The sequence below is a fragment of the Manis pentadactyla genome, chromosome 12 (assembly GCF_030020395.1).
Source record: "Manis pentadactyla isolate mManPen7 chromosome 12, mManPen7.hap1, whole genome shotgun sequence".
Taxonomy (NCBI): domain Eukaryota; kingdom Metazoa; phylum Chordata; class Mammalia; order Pholidota; family Manidae; genus Manis; species Manis pentadactyla.
Window position 1 is genome coordinate 46,111,596 of NC_080030.1, and position 20,889 is coordinate 46,132,484.

The following is a 20,889-nucleotide window of genomic DNA, read 5'->3' on the forward strand; positions in this document are numbered from 1 at the left end:
CTTATTTCACTGAGCATAATACCCTCTAGCTCCATCCATGTTGTTGCAAATGGTAGGATCTGTTTTCTTCTTATGGCTGAATAATATTCCACTGTGTATATGTACCACATCTTCTTTACCCATTCATCTACTGATGGACACTTAGGTTGCTTCCAATTCTTGGCCACCGTAAATAGTGCTGCGATAAATATAGGGGTGCATCTGTCTTTTTCAAACTGGAGTGCTGCATTCTTAGGGTAAATTCCTAGGAGTGGAATTCCTGGGTCAAATGGTATTTCCATTTTGAGCTTTTTGAGGAACCTCCATACTGCTTTCTACAATGGTTGAACTAATTTACATTCCCACCAGCAGTGTAGGAGGGTTCCCCTTTCTCCACAACCTCACCAACATTTGTTGTTGTTTGTCTTTTGGATGGTGGCAATCCTTACTGGTGTGAGGTGATATCTCATTGTGGTTTTAATTTGCATTTCTCTGATGACTAGCTATGTGGAGCATTTTTTCATGTGCCTATTGGCCATCTGAATTTCTTCTTTGGAGAAGTGTCTGTTCAGTTCCTCTGCCTATTTTTTTATTGGATTATTTGCTTTTTGTTTGCTGAAGTGCGTGAGCTCTTTATATATTTTGGATGTCAACCTTTTATTGGATCTGTCATTTATGAATATATTCTCCCATATTGTAGGATGCCTTTTTGTTCTATTGATGGTGTCCTTTGCTGTACAGAAGCTTTTCAGCTTGATATAGTCCCACTTGTTCATTTTTGCTTTTGTTTCCCTTGCCCGGGGAGATTTGTTCATGAAGAAGTTGCTCATATTTATGTCCAAGAGATTTTTGCCTATGTTTTTTTCTAAGAGTTTTATGGTTTCATGACTTACGTTCAGGTCTTTGATCCATTTTGAATTTACTTTTGTGTATGGGGTTAAATGATGATCCAGTTTCATTCTCTTACATATAGCTGTCCAGTTTTGCCAACACCAGCTGTTGAAGAGGCTAGACACCCCAAATTTTTAAGGGTCACATGCACCAAAGAATTATCTTACCTTTGTATTTGAACAGCCTATTGTTCATATAGTGTAAAATCAAGTTAGTGATCCAAGAACCTAACTCTGTAAGATATATAAAACTAAAGTACTTTTTGCAGTTTTAAAGTTCACTGAATATTTCAGGAATGCAAACATTGTGCACAATAAGATAAGGGCAGACAAGACCTTGTTATCTTTAAAAATTAACCAAGGGTTGCATCACCTCTGGCTACCCCATTCCAAGTATTTGAGTCACAATTACACACCACCTGTAAATCAGTCTGCATTTTACCTATTGTGTTATCAGTGGCTCCAAGTATAAACATTGTACCTAGAGTTCCATGTACCATTTCTAGTGAAGTCACCTCAAGCATTTATATAGCAATATTTGTAGTATCTTATTACAAAATGTTTTGATTATACTTTTCCTTTGTTTTAAAAGGTTTGGCACTATGCTTTTTTATTTATTAGAGAATACTTTGCTAAATCTACCATCTTACTACCTCTTTACAGTTTTTCTTTTCTTTTCTAACCCTCTTTTGGATTAATTGAATTACTTTTAGTATTTCATGATGTCGCTACTGATTATTTTTTCCTAAAGATTTAAGGTTAACAGTATACTTCATGAAGTTGTCAGAGCCTTCATTCAAATAATATTTTAACACTTTATCAATGACTTAAGAACATTATGTTAGTGCACTTTCATGTCCTCCTCCTGTCCTTTGGGTAAGTGTTGTCATACATTCACTTCTATGTAGGTCATAAACCTCACAATCACTGTAATTATTATTTGTGGGGGTTATCATTATAAATTTATTTTTTACAAAGTTTATTGAGATATAATATACAAACTAAAATGGTATACATTTAAGCTGCATGATGTGATGATTTAATGTATGCATACATTGTAAACTGACAACCACAATAAAGTTAACTCATCCATCACCTCACAGTTACTTTTTTTTTTTTGATGTGTGTTAAAATTGATACCTACTCTCAGTAAATTTCAAGTATATAATATTATTGACTATAGTCACTATACTGTACATTAGATTCCCCAGAACATAGTCATCTTATAACTCACTACATTTGTATACTTGACCAACAGTTCCCTATTTCCCCTCCCCCAAGCCCCGAGCAGTCACATTTCTACTCTCTGATTCTATGAATTTGACTATTTAAGATTCCATATATAAATAAGATCATGTAGTATTTGTCTTACTGTGTCTGCCTTAATTCACTTAGCATAATGTCCTCCAGGGTCATGTTTTAACAAATGGAAGGATCCCTTCCTTTTTTATGGCTAAATAATATTCAATTTCCTATATAATTTTCTTTACCCATCTGTTGTTTAACAATTTAGGATTTTTTCTGTGTCTTGGCTATTGTGAAAATGCTGCAATGAGCATGTATATAGATATCTCTTTGATATCCTGTTTTCATTTTCTTTATATATATACCCAGAAGTGAAATTGTGGATCATATGATGGTCTATTTTTAATTTATTGATGACCTCCATACTATTTTCCATAGTGTGCTCCATCTTACTTTCCACCAACAGTATATAAAGATGGGGAATCTGGAGTACTGTAGCAGCAAAATAAAGTATCTAAAGATGACAGTTCTGCCTTGAAAACTAAGGTTTACAGAAATCCAGGGAACAGAGAAGTAGAGGCAAAAACCAAAACAAAATAAAATACTTTCATAAACCAGGCTTATCTGTGAAAGACAAAGAAGTGGATAGGTGGAAAGTCTATATTTGATAATTACAAAAGAAGAGAGAGTCTTCCATTCATATCACTGGGAGAGTTATTCTAGACTGTCATACATAGGAAACTCCTCCCAATAGTTCAAAAAATCTAATCTTTTTTTAAATATTGGAGAAAGTTTGTCAAACTCCATACTAAGTTATTAAAGGTAATGAGATGAAAATGAAGCAAATAACATTCAGATGGAAAAGAGAACATAGTAGTGGTATATTAATCAGAAGAAAAGAAATGCTACATAATAATTCAAAAAAGCTACCAAAAATTAACAAAATAGTCAGAGTTTTGAAAAACTCAGAACTAGAAAATCTCAGAAAGCACTAAATTAAGAAGTGCAACAAGAAAATAGGAGAAGAAGAAAAAGTAAAAAAAAAAAATTAAACAAAAATAATAGCAATAAAAAAGATTTGGCAGAAGTAATTGATGATTGAAGAAACATCATTTGATTATAAGGACAAGATATGCTTGCAGTTGAACTTTAACTTGAAGAGAGTGTATAATACCATGTTGTTCCATGAATATCCTGATACAGGTGTGCACACACACACAAACTCATACACACACATCTTAAGTAGATAATTTGTATGGCAAAAATCTAGAAACAAGGTAAATATTCATCAATAGAGAACTGGCTGAATAAATAATGGTATATTTTTTGCTGTGGAATATTACATAACAATTAAAAAGAATGAATTACTTTTGACTCAGAGATTTTGTATTGCTTGGTGAGAAAAATTCAGATACAGTCAAGTATAGGTAATAAAATGCCATTTTGTAAAACAAGCCATTATATAAAACATTGAGGTATGATTATATGAGTGGAAAACATGTAAACATTCATACTAGGTTGCTACCATCTATTGTTTGGTAGGGGGGCAGGTGGGAGATCATAGGGTTCTGGAGGAAAGTGCAGGCAAAGTGTAGTAGAGGAAAAATGCATGTGTTTACTTACTTAATTGAGTAAAATTACATATACATATATCTGAAGAATTAAACATTTTAATAATAAAGATTTAAATAAATGAAAAAAGGAAAATCGTCTATCAAAGTGAAACAGCTTTGGCTGACTGAAACAATACTATGGGAGTTTTCACCTGAGAAAGTCATGAATTGACAGTGAACCTTTGGGGGAACCCAGTTTCCTACTATGCACCTCAGTTAAATCCACTCATTGCATTTTTCTAAAACCAGATACAAGAACATGTTCTCTGTCCCACAAAAAATGTGATACTGTTACCCATGACAACATATGTGGGATCACATTCTCGATGTCTGGGTTACCTGATGGATTGTTAGGATTTAGAATGCTAACACTTTGGGTGGGCTTAACCCACAGTAGTTCTTGCCCAGTGAGGGAGCTTTATGGAAGTTCAGGTTAAAAAAAAAAAAGGTGAAGCATAACTTTTAACATTTTTAAGTCTTTAGAGGTACTTTGTCTAAGAACAGTAGCTACTGTTCTCGTTGAATTTTTTAAAGGCAATCCTGTTTGCTTGCTTAGGATTTTTACTACTAACAAAAAAACGCAGCAATCCAGGGTGAGATACATAACTTTTATTGCATTCTAAATATTTTGAGACACTTTTTGTTCAAGTCAGAAAAATTTAAACTCTAATGGCTTCTTCAAATAATAGCTTTCTGAGAAAACCTAACAAATTAACATTAAAAGAGAGAAACTATTTCTAAGATGCAGAAAAATTTCTATTTTCGATTGGCCTACGATTTTATCAACAGGCAAAAGTAGAGATCGTTACAAATAAGGTTTTCCTCTTCAAAAGAAGAAGGGTAGTATTGGACATCTCCTTGCTACTTTCTCTTTCCTTTCTTTTTTGTCTGTGTGTCAGGAGCTGGGATCTTCTTTTCCAGCTCCGCCCGGACAGCTGCCTCCTCTGCAGCCAGGGCCTCCAACCTTAGGCGCTCAGCTTCCAGCAGCTTGTTTCTATACTCTTCCCGGATATTGAAGATCTTCTGTCGGGCTTCATCTAAGGAGTCCTGTTCCAAAACCGAACCCCAGGTCTACAGATAAAGCCTCACTGTCCCAAAAGGGGAGGGGGTGGGGGGGTGAAAAACAAAAACAAAACACCCGCAAAACCCATCAAAACACAAAAAACATAAAACAATCCCTTTCTCCTTTCCTTATGTTAATAGTTTCATGAGGGAAATTACTGAGGAAAGATGAAAATTAGGTTGTGGTCTCAACTGTTTATCACTACATAAAATATGAGATAGCAAACAAGGGTAAATGAGATTTTAACGGAGTATCAGTGGGAGAGAAACAAAGAGAAAGGGGGAGAAACAGGCAGAGGTTTTGGCAAAGCCACTGTCTCGTTGAATGAGTTTAAATGTTATCTATATAAAATATGCAGCCTCGTGTGTCTCTCACAGCAACTATGACAAATCACTAGTTCTCCACACATTCTATCCCTGACATCTGGGCTGTAGTACGACACCTGCATTTTTAATTAAGCTTGATCTTTCATACTACAGAAATCTCTCTTTTTTTGTGGGGGGGCCAAGTCTAAATATGGCACCTCTAGTCTTCTGCTGGGGTGGATGAGTGACAGTCACCTGACTAACAAGGTTGAGGTGGTGACCTGCAATCCTAAATGCTGCTTAAACAGCTATAAATAAACCAAACAAACCCAATGATTTGATCTTCCTCCCACTTCACTTTCACTTCTTAAGTTGGCTGGTGCTACCAGTTTTTCTGCCTTTTGGGGATTCTGTGGAGCAATGTGGGGTGATTCTCGAAGTTTTCTACTGTCTCATTAGGATTCAGCTGCCTCGTCTGTTCATGCTGTCTTCCTCCAGCCATTGTCCAACTTCACAAATATTTTGTGGTCCTTTCCCCTCATTTTTTTCCCATTTTGTAGATAGATTCCCAATACTGCATTTTAGGGGGATTTTAGGGAGTCAATGAAATTATGTGTGTATAATCAATTTGCCATCTTTTCTGAGAAGTTGGGAACTAAATGTTAGCAAAGCTTCTTTCTACCCAGGTTCCAAATGATGCTATGATATCATTTTAATATTACAAAAGAATTTGTCAACTGTGATCCATGTGTCCAGTTTCAGACTCACCTGCATTTCTCCGTACATCTCTAGGACTTCATCCTTTAATTTAAACCATTCTTCTTGGTCAGTGCCTCGAACGCCAAGGACTCTGGTCCAGTACTGTCGAAACTGATGGACCTCCTCTGCCTTTTGCATTGCCTGCTGCTGATTCAGTTCCTCTGTTTGCAGCAGGGGCTCAGCTCTCGTCTTTCTTGATATAAAAACACCAAAAGAAATGTATAAGACATTCAGGAACTCTCGAATGAAGTCAACTTTAGAGCTCAAGTAATTTAAAATCACATCAGTGGTGTGGAGGTGTGAATCAAATAAAATATGAGGCATAGAAAGGAAAAGCCATTATTTTTAGATGGGCTACACTTCATTTATTGAGTCACTGATATTTTAGGAAAATATCAGAAAAATTTTAGAAAAATATCAGTAAAATTAGATGTTCCACTTGATGAGGTGGTTCATGGAATTGGTGTTCAAAGCTATGAGAATATTTTGTAGGCTTTTCCTTTTATATGACAGCTAAATAATTTTGAAACTCTTTTCAAATTTCTAAATATGCTTGATTAACTGTTTCTCTGTTAATTCTACTGTCTAGTTCTTAAGAAAATTGAATCTAATTAGATAATGGCAGCAGGTATATTGGGGAATTTTCTGTTGTTCAACTTGCCTCAATAAGGCTACAACTTAAATCTTTACAGAAAGCATTTAAGTGCATTTATGACTGACCTAGTAAAACATTTGCTAAATTTGAGATGTAAAATTACGCACTTCTAAAAATTTAAATACACAGAAAATATATTAAGCATTTAATTTGTAATTTTATGTTGTTTAGCAATTGCCTGTTGGCAACATACCCAAAATTCTATGAAGACAGATGTCTACATTGGTCATGTTTATTAAAACTTACCTTACATATTGAGTTAAGTCTACACATTCTAGCTCTTTTCGAATAAGTCGTAGGGACATATCCAAAATTGTTGGGGATCGTGAACAGGGCCCTGTGAAAAAATAAAAAATGCCCCAGGCTTTCAAAAAAGAACCAAAAATGACTAACTAGATGACTGTTATATTTCATTTAAAGTGAAAATAATATTCTGGTAAAAAAGTAACCATTAATTAATTGGGCTGTCTTATTTAACATGGTTTTAATGTGATTTAATATGACTTTTATATTAAAATAGAATTATATTTTATATTTATCCTTTAGCTGGTGTTACTACACTTGTAGTTAAGTGAGAGAGATGACAAAATGAATATACTTTATAAGAAGAGTAACAAAAGGTTATTCTAATTATAGTTAAATAAAGATGGAGACAGAAAATATGTCATATTTTAAGTTACAAAAGTGCATTATAACCAAGTTAACTGTCCCAATATTGAAAGAGCTTGTTATGTGTATGAAAATTATCCTAAGTACTATAGGAGGGGGTATAAAAATGTTTAAGACACAGCATCCTACCTTCAAGAATCTTTTAGTACAATTGAGTAGACGATAAATACTTAGTAAACTGAAAACTGAATTAGCAGGAGCTTTTACTCCATGGACTCACATGAACCCCTAAGAACAGACTTAAGGAAGAGTCTAAGATGTTAGCCATTGAGCCTTTCCAGACCATCTGATCTCTCTTGTTTTCAAATTATTGAAGCATAATTTACATTCCATAAAATTCACTCACTTTTTTACACAAGTTTACAGAGTTGTTCAGCCAGCACCAAAATCCAGTTCCAAAGCGTTTGCATTATCCTCCAAAATTCATTGTATTCACATAGAGTCATTCTCCATTCCCACTAGAAGCCCAAGCAACCATTAAACCTGTTTCATTATGTACAGACCTGACTTTTCTGGACATTTAATATAAGAAGTAGGAATGGTAAAATTATGTTTGACTTATTGAGAAACTGTCAAATCGCAGTGTTTTGATCACTGTTAGCTTTGTAATAAAATCTTAAATAACAAATTAAAATCCTTTCCCTTGGTTCTTTATCAAAATTATTTTGGTCATTTTGGGTCTTTTTCATTTCCATATTATTTTTGGAATCAGTATGCCAAATTCTGTAATTATTCTAATTATAGTTAAAAAAAGTGGAGACAGAAAAGATGTCATATTTTAAGTTACAAAATCGCATTATAACCAAGTTGTAAAAGCCCCCAGCAATATTGTAGCATGCTTAATTTATAACAACTTAAGAGTGATCATTCATTCAGAAATGACTAGGATTTTGATAGGGATTACACTGAATATACAGATCAATTTGGGGAGAATTACTATCTTACTATATTCAGTCTTCACTGCCTCTTTATTTAAATCTTTTAAAACTCCTTCCAGTGATGTTTTGTAGTTTTCACTATACAAGTCTCCCACTTTTGTTAAATTTATTTCCAAACGTTTATGAATGATGCTATCATGAATGAAATTATCTTAATTTTATGTTTTGATTGTTCATTTCCAATATGTAGAAATAAAAATATAGTTGACCTTGGACAAAAAGGGTTTGAACTGTACAGGTCCACATATATACAGATTTTTAAAAATAAATAATTTTTCATTTTGTTGTATGCTTGCAGACTTTAAAAACTTTTTTTAATCAATTTTTTTTCCAGTTTATCACTGCCTTTTTGGGAGAAAGTACATCAAAACTCTGCCATGTCAGAATTTTCACTTCCCCAACACCCCTCCAACTAACTATTTAATCTTTCACATGTGGCTTATAAAAGCCTCCAGCAATATTGTAGCATTGATTAATTTATAACAACTTAAGAGTGATCATTCATTCAGAAATATAATCAAATATACCTTTAAAAAACATAAGAAAACAAAAACATCCAAATTTTTCATTAAAAAAATGAAGTTATGATGTATGAGAGAAAACAATATAGTAATACAAATTTCAACCCTACTACATTATTAAAACATAAATTCAACCATGTTTTTCATTTTATAACATTAAATAAAACATTCCTGAAGTGCTGACATTTTATAATACAACTCTTCTAGAAACCAGTGGCCCATAACTTTTCTTTTTTCATTATGATTACTCTAGTGCCTTAGATTTCTAAAGTTCACTTGCTTTTCTTATTAATGTATCTACTTATGTATATTTTGGACATTTCAAACTTGAGTTATTTCTATTAGATACCAACTCTGCTCACTCTAACTGCAAAGAGAGTATTTCCTCATTAATTAGATGTTTATATTTTCTTACATCTTGCCAAAGAATATATATTTAAACAGAGGCAGGGGGAAAGAGGCATAGAAGGTTAATCTTCACGTTCAGCTACGAAAACTGTTATATCAGAATAGGGTGTGAGTGTAGTGTGATGGTCTCGGACCTCTAGAATAGTGCGGCTCAAAGTGTGTGCATGTGTGTGTGTGTTTGTGTGTGTGTGTATGTGTGTTTACCGTTCTCCACCTGCATACAGGTCCTCTCTGGAATAAGTTCTGAAATTGAGAGTATATATTTGGAAATATTTTTGTAGAAGTTGGTTATCACTAAGTCATTCTATTATATTTTACAAAAGTTTCAGTTTGCAACAGACTAGGGGAGAAAATTTCCTCCATTCTAGATAGTATGAGAATCACTGTTTAAAAGACACAGTGAAGAATAGTTCGACTGATTGAAAAGAGTTTGGGGAAACATTTGAGAATAAATACAAAGATCACATCCAACCTTTGGAAGAGGCACTTAGCAGAGGCCCCCAGAAAAAAAGGGAAGTCGAAAGCAACATTTGGACTTGACCAGCTGGCATTGAGGAAGAATGCTTTGGGTTTCCCACGGAATTCCTGGGAACAGCAGGACAGCTGGAGCCCCGGTTCTCCAGCAGGATTCCTTCTACATCCTCAGCCCCTGGAGTTCACGGACAGCACACGCCTTCTTGGATGGAGCGCAAGTCCATTTCTCTTGATGGTGTATAATTAAACATCATTTTATATTAAATTAGAATTAAAACAAAACACATTTAAGAACATCTTGAATAAGTTTTTGCTTGTGAACATGCTCCTTTGGCCTAGGTCTTCCATTCCTGCTCACTGTTACCTCTCTCCTTCCTGTCCCTTGCCCCCTCCTCACTATCCAAAAAGACACCCTGTGCAGTTATGAAGCTTTAGTACAAATGTCTGAAGACTCTGCTGTGATGACCTGAGGGGCAGGAGAGCTCACACACTGCTCTGGGGCTCTGGGCGAAATGAAATCTGCACTGTGACTGCAGGGACACGCTGTCTCAGGCTGGTGTGAAACACAATGACTATGTGCAGTTGTCTCGACTTAAAGGTTACCTTGTATGTGTATAATTAAACAATCTGATATCAGAATTTAACTATAGTTTCATTTTCAGATCTTTGAACTAACTAAATGTGGGGAAAAGTTTATCTTTAACTAGAGATCACAATATGTGGACTCAAAATAACTAGGGTTGGAAGACTGATTCTATCCTAATTGTTTCAGCTTCCTGCCCTTGCATGAGCCCTTTAGTGATCTGAGGCAGAGAAGGCAGTGTGTTCATAGAGGCTCAAGTGAGTGACTATGTACAACAGCTCCCTATGAATGACCTACAAATCTAAAATGACAGGTATTATTCAAGTAAGTTTCAGTGTGATTGGCCATGTGCATTATTACCTATTAAATGAGCACTTAGTTTCAGTGTATTGGTTCAAAAATATCAGAATATCTTATTAGTATTCGAAAAACAGCCTTAGAATTTTTGAATTCACCTTTTCACTCTGGGAACCACTCAAGACCTGTTTTTAATTTTAAATACTCAGGCTGGTTTACAATTTTTTTTTTTGCTATACCTTCCCTTCTTTTTTTTAAAAATTATGGTATCATTAATCTACAATTACATGAGGAACATTATGTTTACTAGACTGCCCCCATCACCAAGTCCCCCCAACAAACCCCACAATAGTCACTGTCCACCAGTGTAGTAAGATGCTGTAGAATCACTACTTGTCTTCTCTGTGTTGCACAGCCCTCCCTGTGTCCCCACACAACATTATACATGTTAATTGCAATGCCCCCTTATCCCTCCCTTCCCATCCATCCTCCCCAGTCCCTTTCCCTTTGGTAACTGTTAGTCCATTCTTGGGTTCTGTGTGTCTGCTGCTGTTTTGCTCTTTCAGTTTTTTTCTTTGTTCTTATGCTCCACAGATGAGTGAAATCATTTAGTTCTTGTCTTTCTCTGCCTGGCTTATTTCACTGAGCATAATACCCTCTAGCTTCATCCATGTTGTTGCAAATGGTAGAATTTGTTTTCTTCTTATGGCTGAATAATATTCCATTGTGTATATGCACCACATCTTCTTTATCCATTCATCTAGTGATGGACACTTAGGTTGCTTCCATTTCTTGGCTATTATAAATAGTGTTGCGATAAATATAGGGGTGCATCTGTCTTTTTCAAACTGGAGTGCTGCATTCTTAGGGTAAATTCCTAGGAGTGGAATTCCTGGGTCAAATGGTATTTCTATTTTAAGCCTTTTGAGGAACCTCCATACTGCTTTCCACAATGGTTGAACTAATTTACATTTCCACCAGCAGTGTAGGAGGGTTCCCCTTTCTCCACAACCTCGCCAACATTTGTTATTGTTTGTCTTTTGGATGGTGGCAATCCTTAATGATGTGAGGTGATATCTCATTGTGGTTTTAATTTGCATTTCTCTGATGACTAGTGATGTGGAGCATTTTTTCATGTGCCTGTTGGCCATCTGAATTTCTTCTTTGGAGAAGTGTCTGTTCAGTTTCTCTGCCCATTTTTTAATTGGATTATTTGCTTTTCATTTGTTGAGGTGCATGAGCTCTTTATATATTTTGGATGTCAAGCCTTTATCGGATCTGTCATTTATGAATATATTCTCCCATACTGTAGGATGCCTTTTTGTTCTATTGACGGTGTCTTCAGCTTGATATAGTCCCACTTGTTCATTTTTGCTTTTGTTTCCCTTGCCCGGGGAGATTTGTTCGTGAAGAAGTCACTCGTGTTTTTGTCCAAGAGATTTTTGCCCATGTGTTTTTCTAAGAGTTTTATGGTTTCATGACTTACATTCAGGTCTTTGATCCATTTTGAATTTACTTTTGTGTATGGGGTTAGACAGTGATCCAGTTTCATTCTCTTACATGTACCTGTCCAGTTTTGCCAACACCAGCTGTTGAAGAGGCTGTCATTTTCCCATTGTATGTCCATGGCTCCTTTATTGTATATTAATTGATCATATATGTTTGGGTTAATATTTGGACTCTCTATCCTGTGCCACTGGTCTGTGGCTCTGTTCTTGTGCCAGTACCAAATTGTCTTGATTACAGTGGCTTTGTAGTAGAGCTTGAAGTTGGGGAGCGAGATCCCCTCCATTTTAGTCTTCCTTCTCAGGATTGCTTTGGCTATTCGGGGTCTTTGGTGGTTCCATATGAATTTTTGAACTATTTGTTCCAGTTCATTGAAGAATGCTGTTGGTATTTTGATAGGGATTGCATTGAATCTGTAGATTGCTTTAGGCAGGATGGCCATTTTGACAATATTAATTCTTCCTAGCCAAGAGCATGGAATGTTTCCATTTGTTAGTGTCCTCTTTAATTTCTCTTAAGAGTGTCTTATAGTTTTCAGGGTATAGGTCTTTCACTTCCTTGGTTAGGTTTATTCCTGGGTATTTTATTCTTTTTGATGCAGTTGGTTTAGCTTTTTTGAGAAGAGAACCATGGTTTGTGTTTCTAAGGATGTTTTGTCCAAAATAGCTTTCTTTCCTGCCTGGGTTCTGAACAAGTAGAGAAATAAAGATGAAGATTTTACTATTGATGCAAGTATCATTGGAGAATGTAGCTCAGTGCAAGAGGCAATTGCACCAGGACCACAGAACCCTGAAGCCGCCTGACCCCTTCAGCCTCCCTCAGTCATGGGCAGTGCTTCCGACTCAGGAGCAAGCAGTGGACCCAGGCTCCCCCATGGGCACCCAGGTCATTCTTTCCAAATGCACCAATCAGATAAAACACAGCCCCTTATCAACAGAAAGTGCAGGAGTTGCTTAGGGAATATCCTTCCTCATGGAGATCAGCAACTTGGAAAGGCATTTCTCTGCAACAGCCTCCATCAAAGATGTAGGTTCACTTTAGTGGATAAATACAAGTCCATATGATACAGAAATGAACCAAGTGAGCATGGCTTGTGAACCACTGAAAACTGCTTTCTTTTCCACATGTTAGAAACCAAATATTTAAAGTTTGTTATAAAAACTAAAAAGAAAATATGTCATGTAGTACTCTATAGATAAAAAATGATCTGTGTTTAGGGACGATTGCCTATGAGGTCACCGCAACTTTATTTTTCGTATTTGTAGACACAGAAAACTGACCAAAGACATACCTGCTCCTTTTATTTTGCCCACCTGTATCATTAAGATAAGTATTTAGTAATGAGTTCCTTGAGCAGATTAACAACTCTGAGAAGCAAAATGAGGATCTAGGAATGTAAAACATATGTTTGTCTATATTTTCATCCTAGCTGTCACATATATTTAAGTCAGTGTCTATCCCAGAACTTTTACTTAAAAATACATATTTATCTTACCCATGAGAGCAACACTTAGGGAGGTTTTCCTTCCTCCCGCTCTGCTCACACTCCTCGTTCCCTATCAGAGATGTTCCTCCACTTTCACTGATAACCGATTTTGCCAGATCCTTCAAGCCCTTGGTGATTTGCCACTTCTTCCACAGCATGCTCCCGGATGAGGCGCCCTCTGTGCTCTCTAAATTCGTGGGACTCTTTGCGTCTGACTCTTTTAAGGCACTTGCAGGTGTTTCTACTGCAATGTGACATAAGCAGTACTCAAAAAACTTGCATACTAAGAAATCACATGCACACCGTAACAGGGCTAATGGGAGCACAGATCTGCAGTGGCAGACTCTAAAGCTTTGCAACTTCTAACCAGGGCATTAAGGAAAACAATCGTCGGCATCTGGTGGTCTGTATATCCCCAGCAGCCAGTGTGTCTGGAAGCTGCCTCGGGAACAGACTTTGCTTAAAAAAAAAAAGAGGGTTTTTGGAGGTGACAATTACACAAATCAGCCCCTGAAGCTGGCCCTGTACTGCTGGTACCTCCTGGAGCGGAGGTTCTGCATCTCACTGCTAATCACCTGCCCTTCTACATCAAGCGCAAGGACTGCAGGGAGCAGTTGGTGCACCACCTCGTGGCCATCACCCGGATCGCCTTCTCCCACTGCTCGAACCTGTTGCGCATCGGCTCTGGTTCTGCTGCTGCATGAGTCCTCGGACTGCCTGCTGGAGGCCTGTGAGACGTTCAGCTGCACGCACCGGCGGCATGGACGCGACACTCTCTTCACCATCTTCTCCTGGGTCTCCTCGTACACTCGTCTCCTGCTCTTCCCCATCCAGATCCTGTACACCACGCTCTTCGAGCCCATCGCTGAGTCAGGCCCCTTCTTTGGCTACTACTTCTTCAACGCGCTCCTGGCGACGCTGCAGCTGCTGCTTGTCTTCTGGTCCTGCCTCGTCCTTCGCATGATCTGCAGCTTCGCCATGAGAGGCCAGGTAAAGGACATTCGCAGTGCCGTGGAGGAGTCGGACTCGAGCCACAGGGAGGCTGCCCGGAGGGGCCTCAGCTGAAGAACGGGGCTGCCGCCGTCGATGGGCCTCAGAGCCGGGTGGCCGGGCCGCTAGCCAATGGGCACACGCGGGCCACGTAGCCCGCCCTGGACTGGCCGCGAGGGGCGGCCGCAGCGCCCGGACTCGTGGGCAGCCCTTACTCCAGCTCTGCAGAGCCAGGGAGGGCGCCACCCCCAGGCCGGGGGTCGGGGGCGTGCTGATGATCCGTCTGCAGCCCCTTCCTTCTGACCACCCTCCCTTCTTCCCTTGGGCAACCGGACAGAGCTGGGGTGTGGGGGTGGCAGTGGGACTCTGTGACCCACCAGAGCCACCTCCAGGCTGCAGCCTGGGGACTGTGAAGAGCTCCAGTCAAAAGGGGTCCAATAAAACCTTAACGGAGCCAAGTTTGTGTGTGTGTGTGTGTGTGTGTGTGTGTGTGTGAAAACCACAGTTTTTAATGAAAAAAAAATACTGAAAGTATGCCACAGTGTCTATATATTCATCTGAAGAGTACAAAGATGGAATTTTGAGAAAAAGCAGTCTTAACACTATAGAAAATAAATGTGGCTCTTAAATTGTTCAAAAGAAACACTTTAAAAAAGTAATGTTTCATATATTGAAAAAAGCAATTAGAGGTAATAAATTATAAATACAGTAGTTCAAATATTGTTTCTTTTTTAGCATTAGTTTTTCTAAACAAGTTAAACTCCAAACACTTCACATTTGTTATATTCTTTCAAAGAAATTGTGGAACTAAAACAATGATCCCACCTCATGATCTTTACATAGATTACACTGGACCTTGACCATTTTAGATTTAAAACATACTTTGGTTTTTGGAGGTGACAGATTACAAATGAAAATAGGGCGTCTGAACTCTTAGGGCTGCTGGGGTAGGCCCTGGAGGAGGTTAACCTGCCCCCCACTCCCTTGTGAGAGCTGGGTATGGACAGGGTTCTCTCTTGGGAGGGAGCCCTGTGTGTAGGTACTTGTCTAAAATTGTTTTCAAACAGAGCAAAAAGAGCTCTTGCTTGTGAAATTGCAAAGCTAGAAGTTTTTTTCTTAATGCTGCAATTGTTCTCCCACTGCCCCAGATCCCTATGCCTGGGACCTACCACAACCCCCACACTATGCACACACTGTTCCCCATTTCTCAACTGCAGATGATTTAAGTGGTGTTATACTCTGTTTCGAATGAAAGGCAGTAATACATTAGTGCTTAAGAGCATGGAGAAACGTTGAAATAAAAGGCAGACATTTAGTAATCGAAAGTTGGCTCTTTAAAAGTATTATTAAAATTGAAGCACCCCTAGAGCAAGACTGACTTAGAAAAAAAGGGTTAAAATAAAATTTCTTCTAGGAAGTTTAAGTTAGATAAAATAGATACATTTCTTATAAAAAACTGCTTACTAATCTTGTGTGGGTAAAATTGCAATATTTCCAGAATCTCTCACCTGGCTTTAGTGCATCTCCATACCATACTTTGGTGTTTCCTAAGGGTGGAGAGAAGTAGTCCATCTCCATATCAGTAGGAAATTACAAGAAAGAGTGAGGGCATTTGTGGACCGGAGAGATTGAGTGGGGTCTCTTCTTCTGAAGCCAGGTCAGAGAGACGTGGGACGACTGCTTGTAAGAAATAAACGGGTTTCTCCCACTTTATTTCTCCCTTTGGCACAAATTCTGAAACACTTCTACCAGTTGGTATGAAAAGGCATCGGGTGGGACTGGGATAAAACATGTGCAGCTGCTTCTACTGCTAAGTAGGCAGTCAAGACCATCCAGGCCTTGAGTGTAATGGACTCATCAAGGCCCTGTGGGCTAGATGTTCATGTAACCAAATATGATTATGGATGGGGCCTTTGGCAGCAGCTTAAACGGGCATACCAACCTTTTGGATTCTGGTCACAGCTATGGAAAGGAGCAGAGGTCTGGTACAGCTTGACAGAGAAGCAACTGGCTGCTGTGTACCTCGCCTTGCTGGCTATTTTTAGCCCATTACTGAAACAGCTCCAGCTAAGGTAATAAGCACCTATCCCATCAAAAGGGTAGGTGCAAGATGGGACTGAAAGGACATGGAGTGGTGTGGCACAGAAACCTACACTAGCCAAATAGGGTGCATATTTACATCAACATAGTGCTCTCTCTACTAGCCCCATTGGAGAATCCAATGCTTATTTGGGCCAGTGACTTACACCAGTGGAAAGCAGGAAGACCTTGCTTTTGAGCCATTGGTATCTGAGAGTTCTTATCAGGAGGGAAAAGCCCCTGTACCTAAAGATGCTTGCTTTATAGATGGCTTCAGTTGTGGGCAGCCTCGAATTGGAGTGCTGGGGCTTTCCATCCTAAGACTGAGAAAATATGGAAGGAGGACAGAGAGGGGAAGAGCAACCAGTGGGCTGAGTTGTGGGCCTTACGGCTCATGATCACCCAGGAGCATTCCTCCATAGTTGTCTGCACTGACAGCTGGGCCATCCATCGGGGCTTGATCCTGTGGCTACCGACATGGTACCATGCCAACTGGATGGTTGGCTACCAGCCCCTTTTGGGGCAAGAGTTGTGGCAAGACCTATGGGCCTCTGGGTAGACTAAGACAGTTCCTGTGTATCATGTGACTGGCCATTTGCCTTTGGCATCCCCAGGAAATGATGAAGCAGACACATTGGCCCAGGTACACTGGCTAGAAGGAAAGCCTGCCTCTGATGTAGCCCAATGGCTACACCAGCATTTGTTGCATGTGGGGCAAAAGACAATGTGGGCTGTAGCTTGTCAGTGGGGCTTGCTGTTGACCTTTAAGAAGTCAGCAGAGCTCGGGAGGAGTGCTTTGTGTGCTCTAAGAGGAACTAACACCGAGTCCCGCAGCAATATGGGACAATAGTAAGGGGGCCAATTCCCCTTGTCAGGTGGCAGATAGACTATATTGGGCCTCTGCCCATATCAGAAGGATATCAGTATGCCATGACTTGTGTGGACACAGCTACTGGACTATTGGTTGCTTTTCCTGCACATTGTGCACATCAGCAAACTACCAAGAGGGGCCTAGAGCATCTCTTTGCAGCCTAAGGCTGGCCACAGGTGATCGAGAGTGATCAAGGCACCCATTTTACTGAACATGCATTACAGGAATGGGTGTAGCAACTAGGAATAAAATGGAAGTTTCATGTGCCATATAACCCTACTGGGGCAGGCATGATAATGGTTTGTTGAAATTTGGCCTGAAGTTGGAACTGACTACAAGGCTGGTTTCTGGACATTGCTATGGCATTTGAATAAGAAGCTCTGAAAAGGCCCTTGAGCCCTATGGATATGCTAACACACATTGCTGCCTCTCCTATACAACTGTATGTCCAAACCAAAGAGGAGTTATCGAAGCCAGGATATGGCCAGCAGAGCAACATTCTGCTGCCAGCCCCAACTGCATTAAACCCTGGAGACACTTTTGAGTGGACATGGCTCTGGACATTTTGACACATGAACTAGTGATAGCTGGTGCTTCTGGCACCTTGGGGAAAAGGCCTGGAAGCTGACCTCCTATGTATTCCTGGAGTAACAGCAGAGTGGTCCCCAAAGATCACAGTAGTGCACCCAAAATGTCTGAGAGGTAAGAGAATCTTACAGGAAAGTTTTGTTTTATCTTTATGGCCAGTGCATGTACTTCCCGTAGCCCTACATATTGACCCTTCCATAACTCCCACAGGAAGTGGGGTGAAAGTCTAGTATACTAGACCAGGACAAGATCCTGCCACTGTGCTATCACCACTCTCTTGCATGCATCCTACCTGATGGACAAGATTTGCCTATGCTGATGTCATTAAAACATGTATGTTATCACCCTTAAGGTTATTTTCTTCTACAGTCCCTGTGGCCTGGATGCACCCCCTGGCTGTAGCTACCACATGATGATTGCTCTGAACTCTCTACCTGTTCAGCTACTGACTGCCTGTGAATGGGTGAGCTATGGACTAAATCTGCGTAGGACTTTGAACTTAGCTGAATCCTCTTGCTTGAGGATTATCATGATATTATTGCTGTTGCTATTATATGTTATTAATCTGGCTACAGTGCTCCAAGTTTCTTGCACAGGAGTCATTGCAGAAGATGGGGAGCAAGTAGATTGTGAGGTGAGATTTCTGGAGGGGTGGGCTGTGGGTAAAATTGCAATATTTCCAAAATCTCTTGCCTGGCCTTAGTGAATATCCATATCAATAGGTATTTCCAAGGGATGAAGAGAAATAGTCCATTTTCATATCAATAGGTAATTAAAAAGGTGAGTGAGGGCATTTGTGGACAAGAGAGGTTGAGTGGGGTCTCTTCTTCTGAAGCCAGGTCAGAGAGATGCGGGACAACTGCTTGTAAGAAATAAACGGGTTTCTACCACTTTATTTTTCCCTTTGACTGATTTCAATTTCTTTTTTTTTTTTTTATTGAAGGGTAGTTGACAACAGTATTGCATTACATTAGTTTCAGGTGTACAACACAGTGATTCAACATTTATATACATGATAATTCTAGGTACCAGGTATCACCATACCAAGTTGTTACAATATTTTGACTATATTCCTTATGCTATACATTACCTCCCGGTTACTTATTTATTTTACAATTGGAAGTGTGTTTATATATATATATATATATATATATATATATATATATATATATATATTTTTTTTTTTTGTGAGGGCATCTCTCATATTTATTGATCAAATAGTTGTTAACCACAATAAATATCTGTATAGGGGGGTCAATACTCAATGCACAATCATTAATCCACCCCAAGCCTAATTTTCGTCAGTCTCCAATCTTCTGATGCATAACGAACAAATTCTTACATGGAGAACAAATTCTTACATAGTGAATAAGTTACATGGTGAGCAGTACAAGGGCAGTCATCACAGAAGCTTTCGGTTTTGTTCATGCATTATGAACTATAAACAGTCAGTTCAAATATGAATACTCATTTGATTTTTAAACTTGATTTATATGTGGATACCACATTTCTCTATTATTATTATTTTTAATAAAATGCTGAAGTGGTAGGTAGATACAAGATAAAGGTAGAAAACAGAGTTTAGTGTTGTAAGAGAGCAAATGTAGATGATCAGGTGTGTGCCTGTAGACTATGTGTTAATCCGAGCTAGACGAGGGCAATAAACATCCATGTATGCAGAAGATTTCTCTCAGAACATGAGGGGGGAGGTTCTAAGCCTCACCTCTGCTGCTCCCCATTTTCTCACCAGATGGCCCCCTGCGACTGTGCCTGTCTTAGGTTGTTCCTCCCTTGAGGAATCTTACCCGTCTCTGGCTAACCAGTCATCTTCCGGGGCCATACAGGGAAATGTTAAGTTGGTAAGTGAGAGAGAAGCCTTATTGTTTGAAAAGGTTAGCTTTTTACTTCTTTGCATATTTATGCCCTGTGGCTTCTATGCCCAGCATTTGTCTTGAGGTGTCTTTACCACTTGGAAGAATTATGATACTCGGTAAATTCGACATGTGGCACGAGTTCTATTTAAAGGTTGTGATTAGGAAGGAAGAAGAAAAGCTATAGAAGTAGCAGGCAGAAGAAAACCTGGGAAGATTGATTATTTCTTTGACATATCTTCTTGTAGAGTAACTTCAGCATGGATAGGTTTTAAACGACTAATTAAATTGTGCACACACATTAACATAATAGGAATATAGTTACCTAACCAAAGCATACCTGTAATTACCAGCCATCTCCAGTGAAACCAAGAAAACCAGTTAGGCACCTTAGGCATTTGTGAAAACTTATCTATTATTTGGTGGATATTGTCCGACTGAACTTAAACAGTCTGAGAGAATTCAGATAAACTAGAACAACCCATTCCTGGGGACTGTTCATATCCCATATGTTCTTTTAACGATAAATAGTCTGTGGTTGTAAGATTTTGGAGTGCTACAATTTGCACTTCTCCTAATTCTTGGTTGAGTTCCAACAGTATAGATCCAGTCCAATTTTTGTTTTACTGTATGCACAGGCCAGCTTAGATATCTCCTTCATCTTTCCCATGGCAGGTCCAGGAACTGGTGGGATGAGTGCATCTACACCTGTGACAGTGCGTGGATCTTTGTTGAAGTTTTTTTTTTTTTCTGATCATCTTCTGTCATGAGTCTTCCCGAGAGTGCTGATGTTGGAAGTTCTTTTTCATATCGTATCTTAGTTCATTTTCGGGGTAGCCAAATTAGGCTTTGATCCTCTGTATAAACACAAACAGACCCTTTGCCTACACTTTTATATGTCCTTTATATCATTGTGTAGAACTCATTAGAGGTCACCACATAGGAACTGCATTTTTTTTTTTAATCATTAATCTACACTTACATGACGAATACTTTGTTTACTAGGCTCTCCCCTATACCAGGTCCCCCCTATATACTCCTTTACAGTCACTGTCCATCAGCGTAGCAAACTGTTGTAGAATCACTACTTGTCTTCTCT

General features: G+C 38.8%; 1 protein-coding gene and 1 pseudogene across 6 annotated transcripts in view; one reads left to right on the forward strand and one right to left on the reverse strand.

Annotated features, from left to right (window-relative positions):
- Positions 1–4,359: 4,359 nt before the first annotated feature.
- Positions 4,360–20,889, reverse strand: part of ADGB (androglobin) — a 175,165-nt gene continuing 158,635 nt past the window's right edge. For 4 of the 6 annotated variants that reach the window (XM_057489120.1, XM_057489121.1, XM_057489119.1 and 1 more), the window contains 3 exons: positions 6,756–6,846; positions 5,864–6,047; positions 4,360–4,774 (listed from right to left, as the gene is read on the reverse strand). In XM_057489120.1, the coding sequence (XP_057345103.1) occupies positions 4,589–4,774; positions 5,864–6,047; positions 6,756–6,846 (461 nt within the window). In that variant the 3' untranslated portion in view covers positions 4,360–4,588. Of the gene's footprint in view, positions 4,775–5,863; positions 6,048–6,755; positions 6,847–20,889 lie in introns of those variants that run through there. The other 2 variants (XM_057489124.1, XM_057489123.1) reach the window with 2 other exon arrangements.
- On the forward strand, positions 12,614–14,719 carry LOC118923236 (ceramide synthase 4-like; annotated as a pseudogene).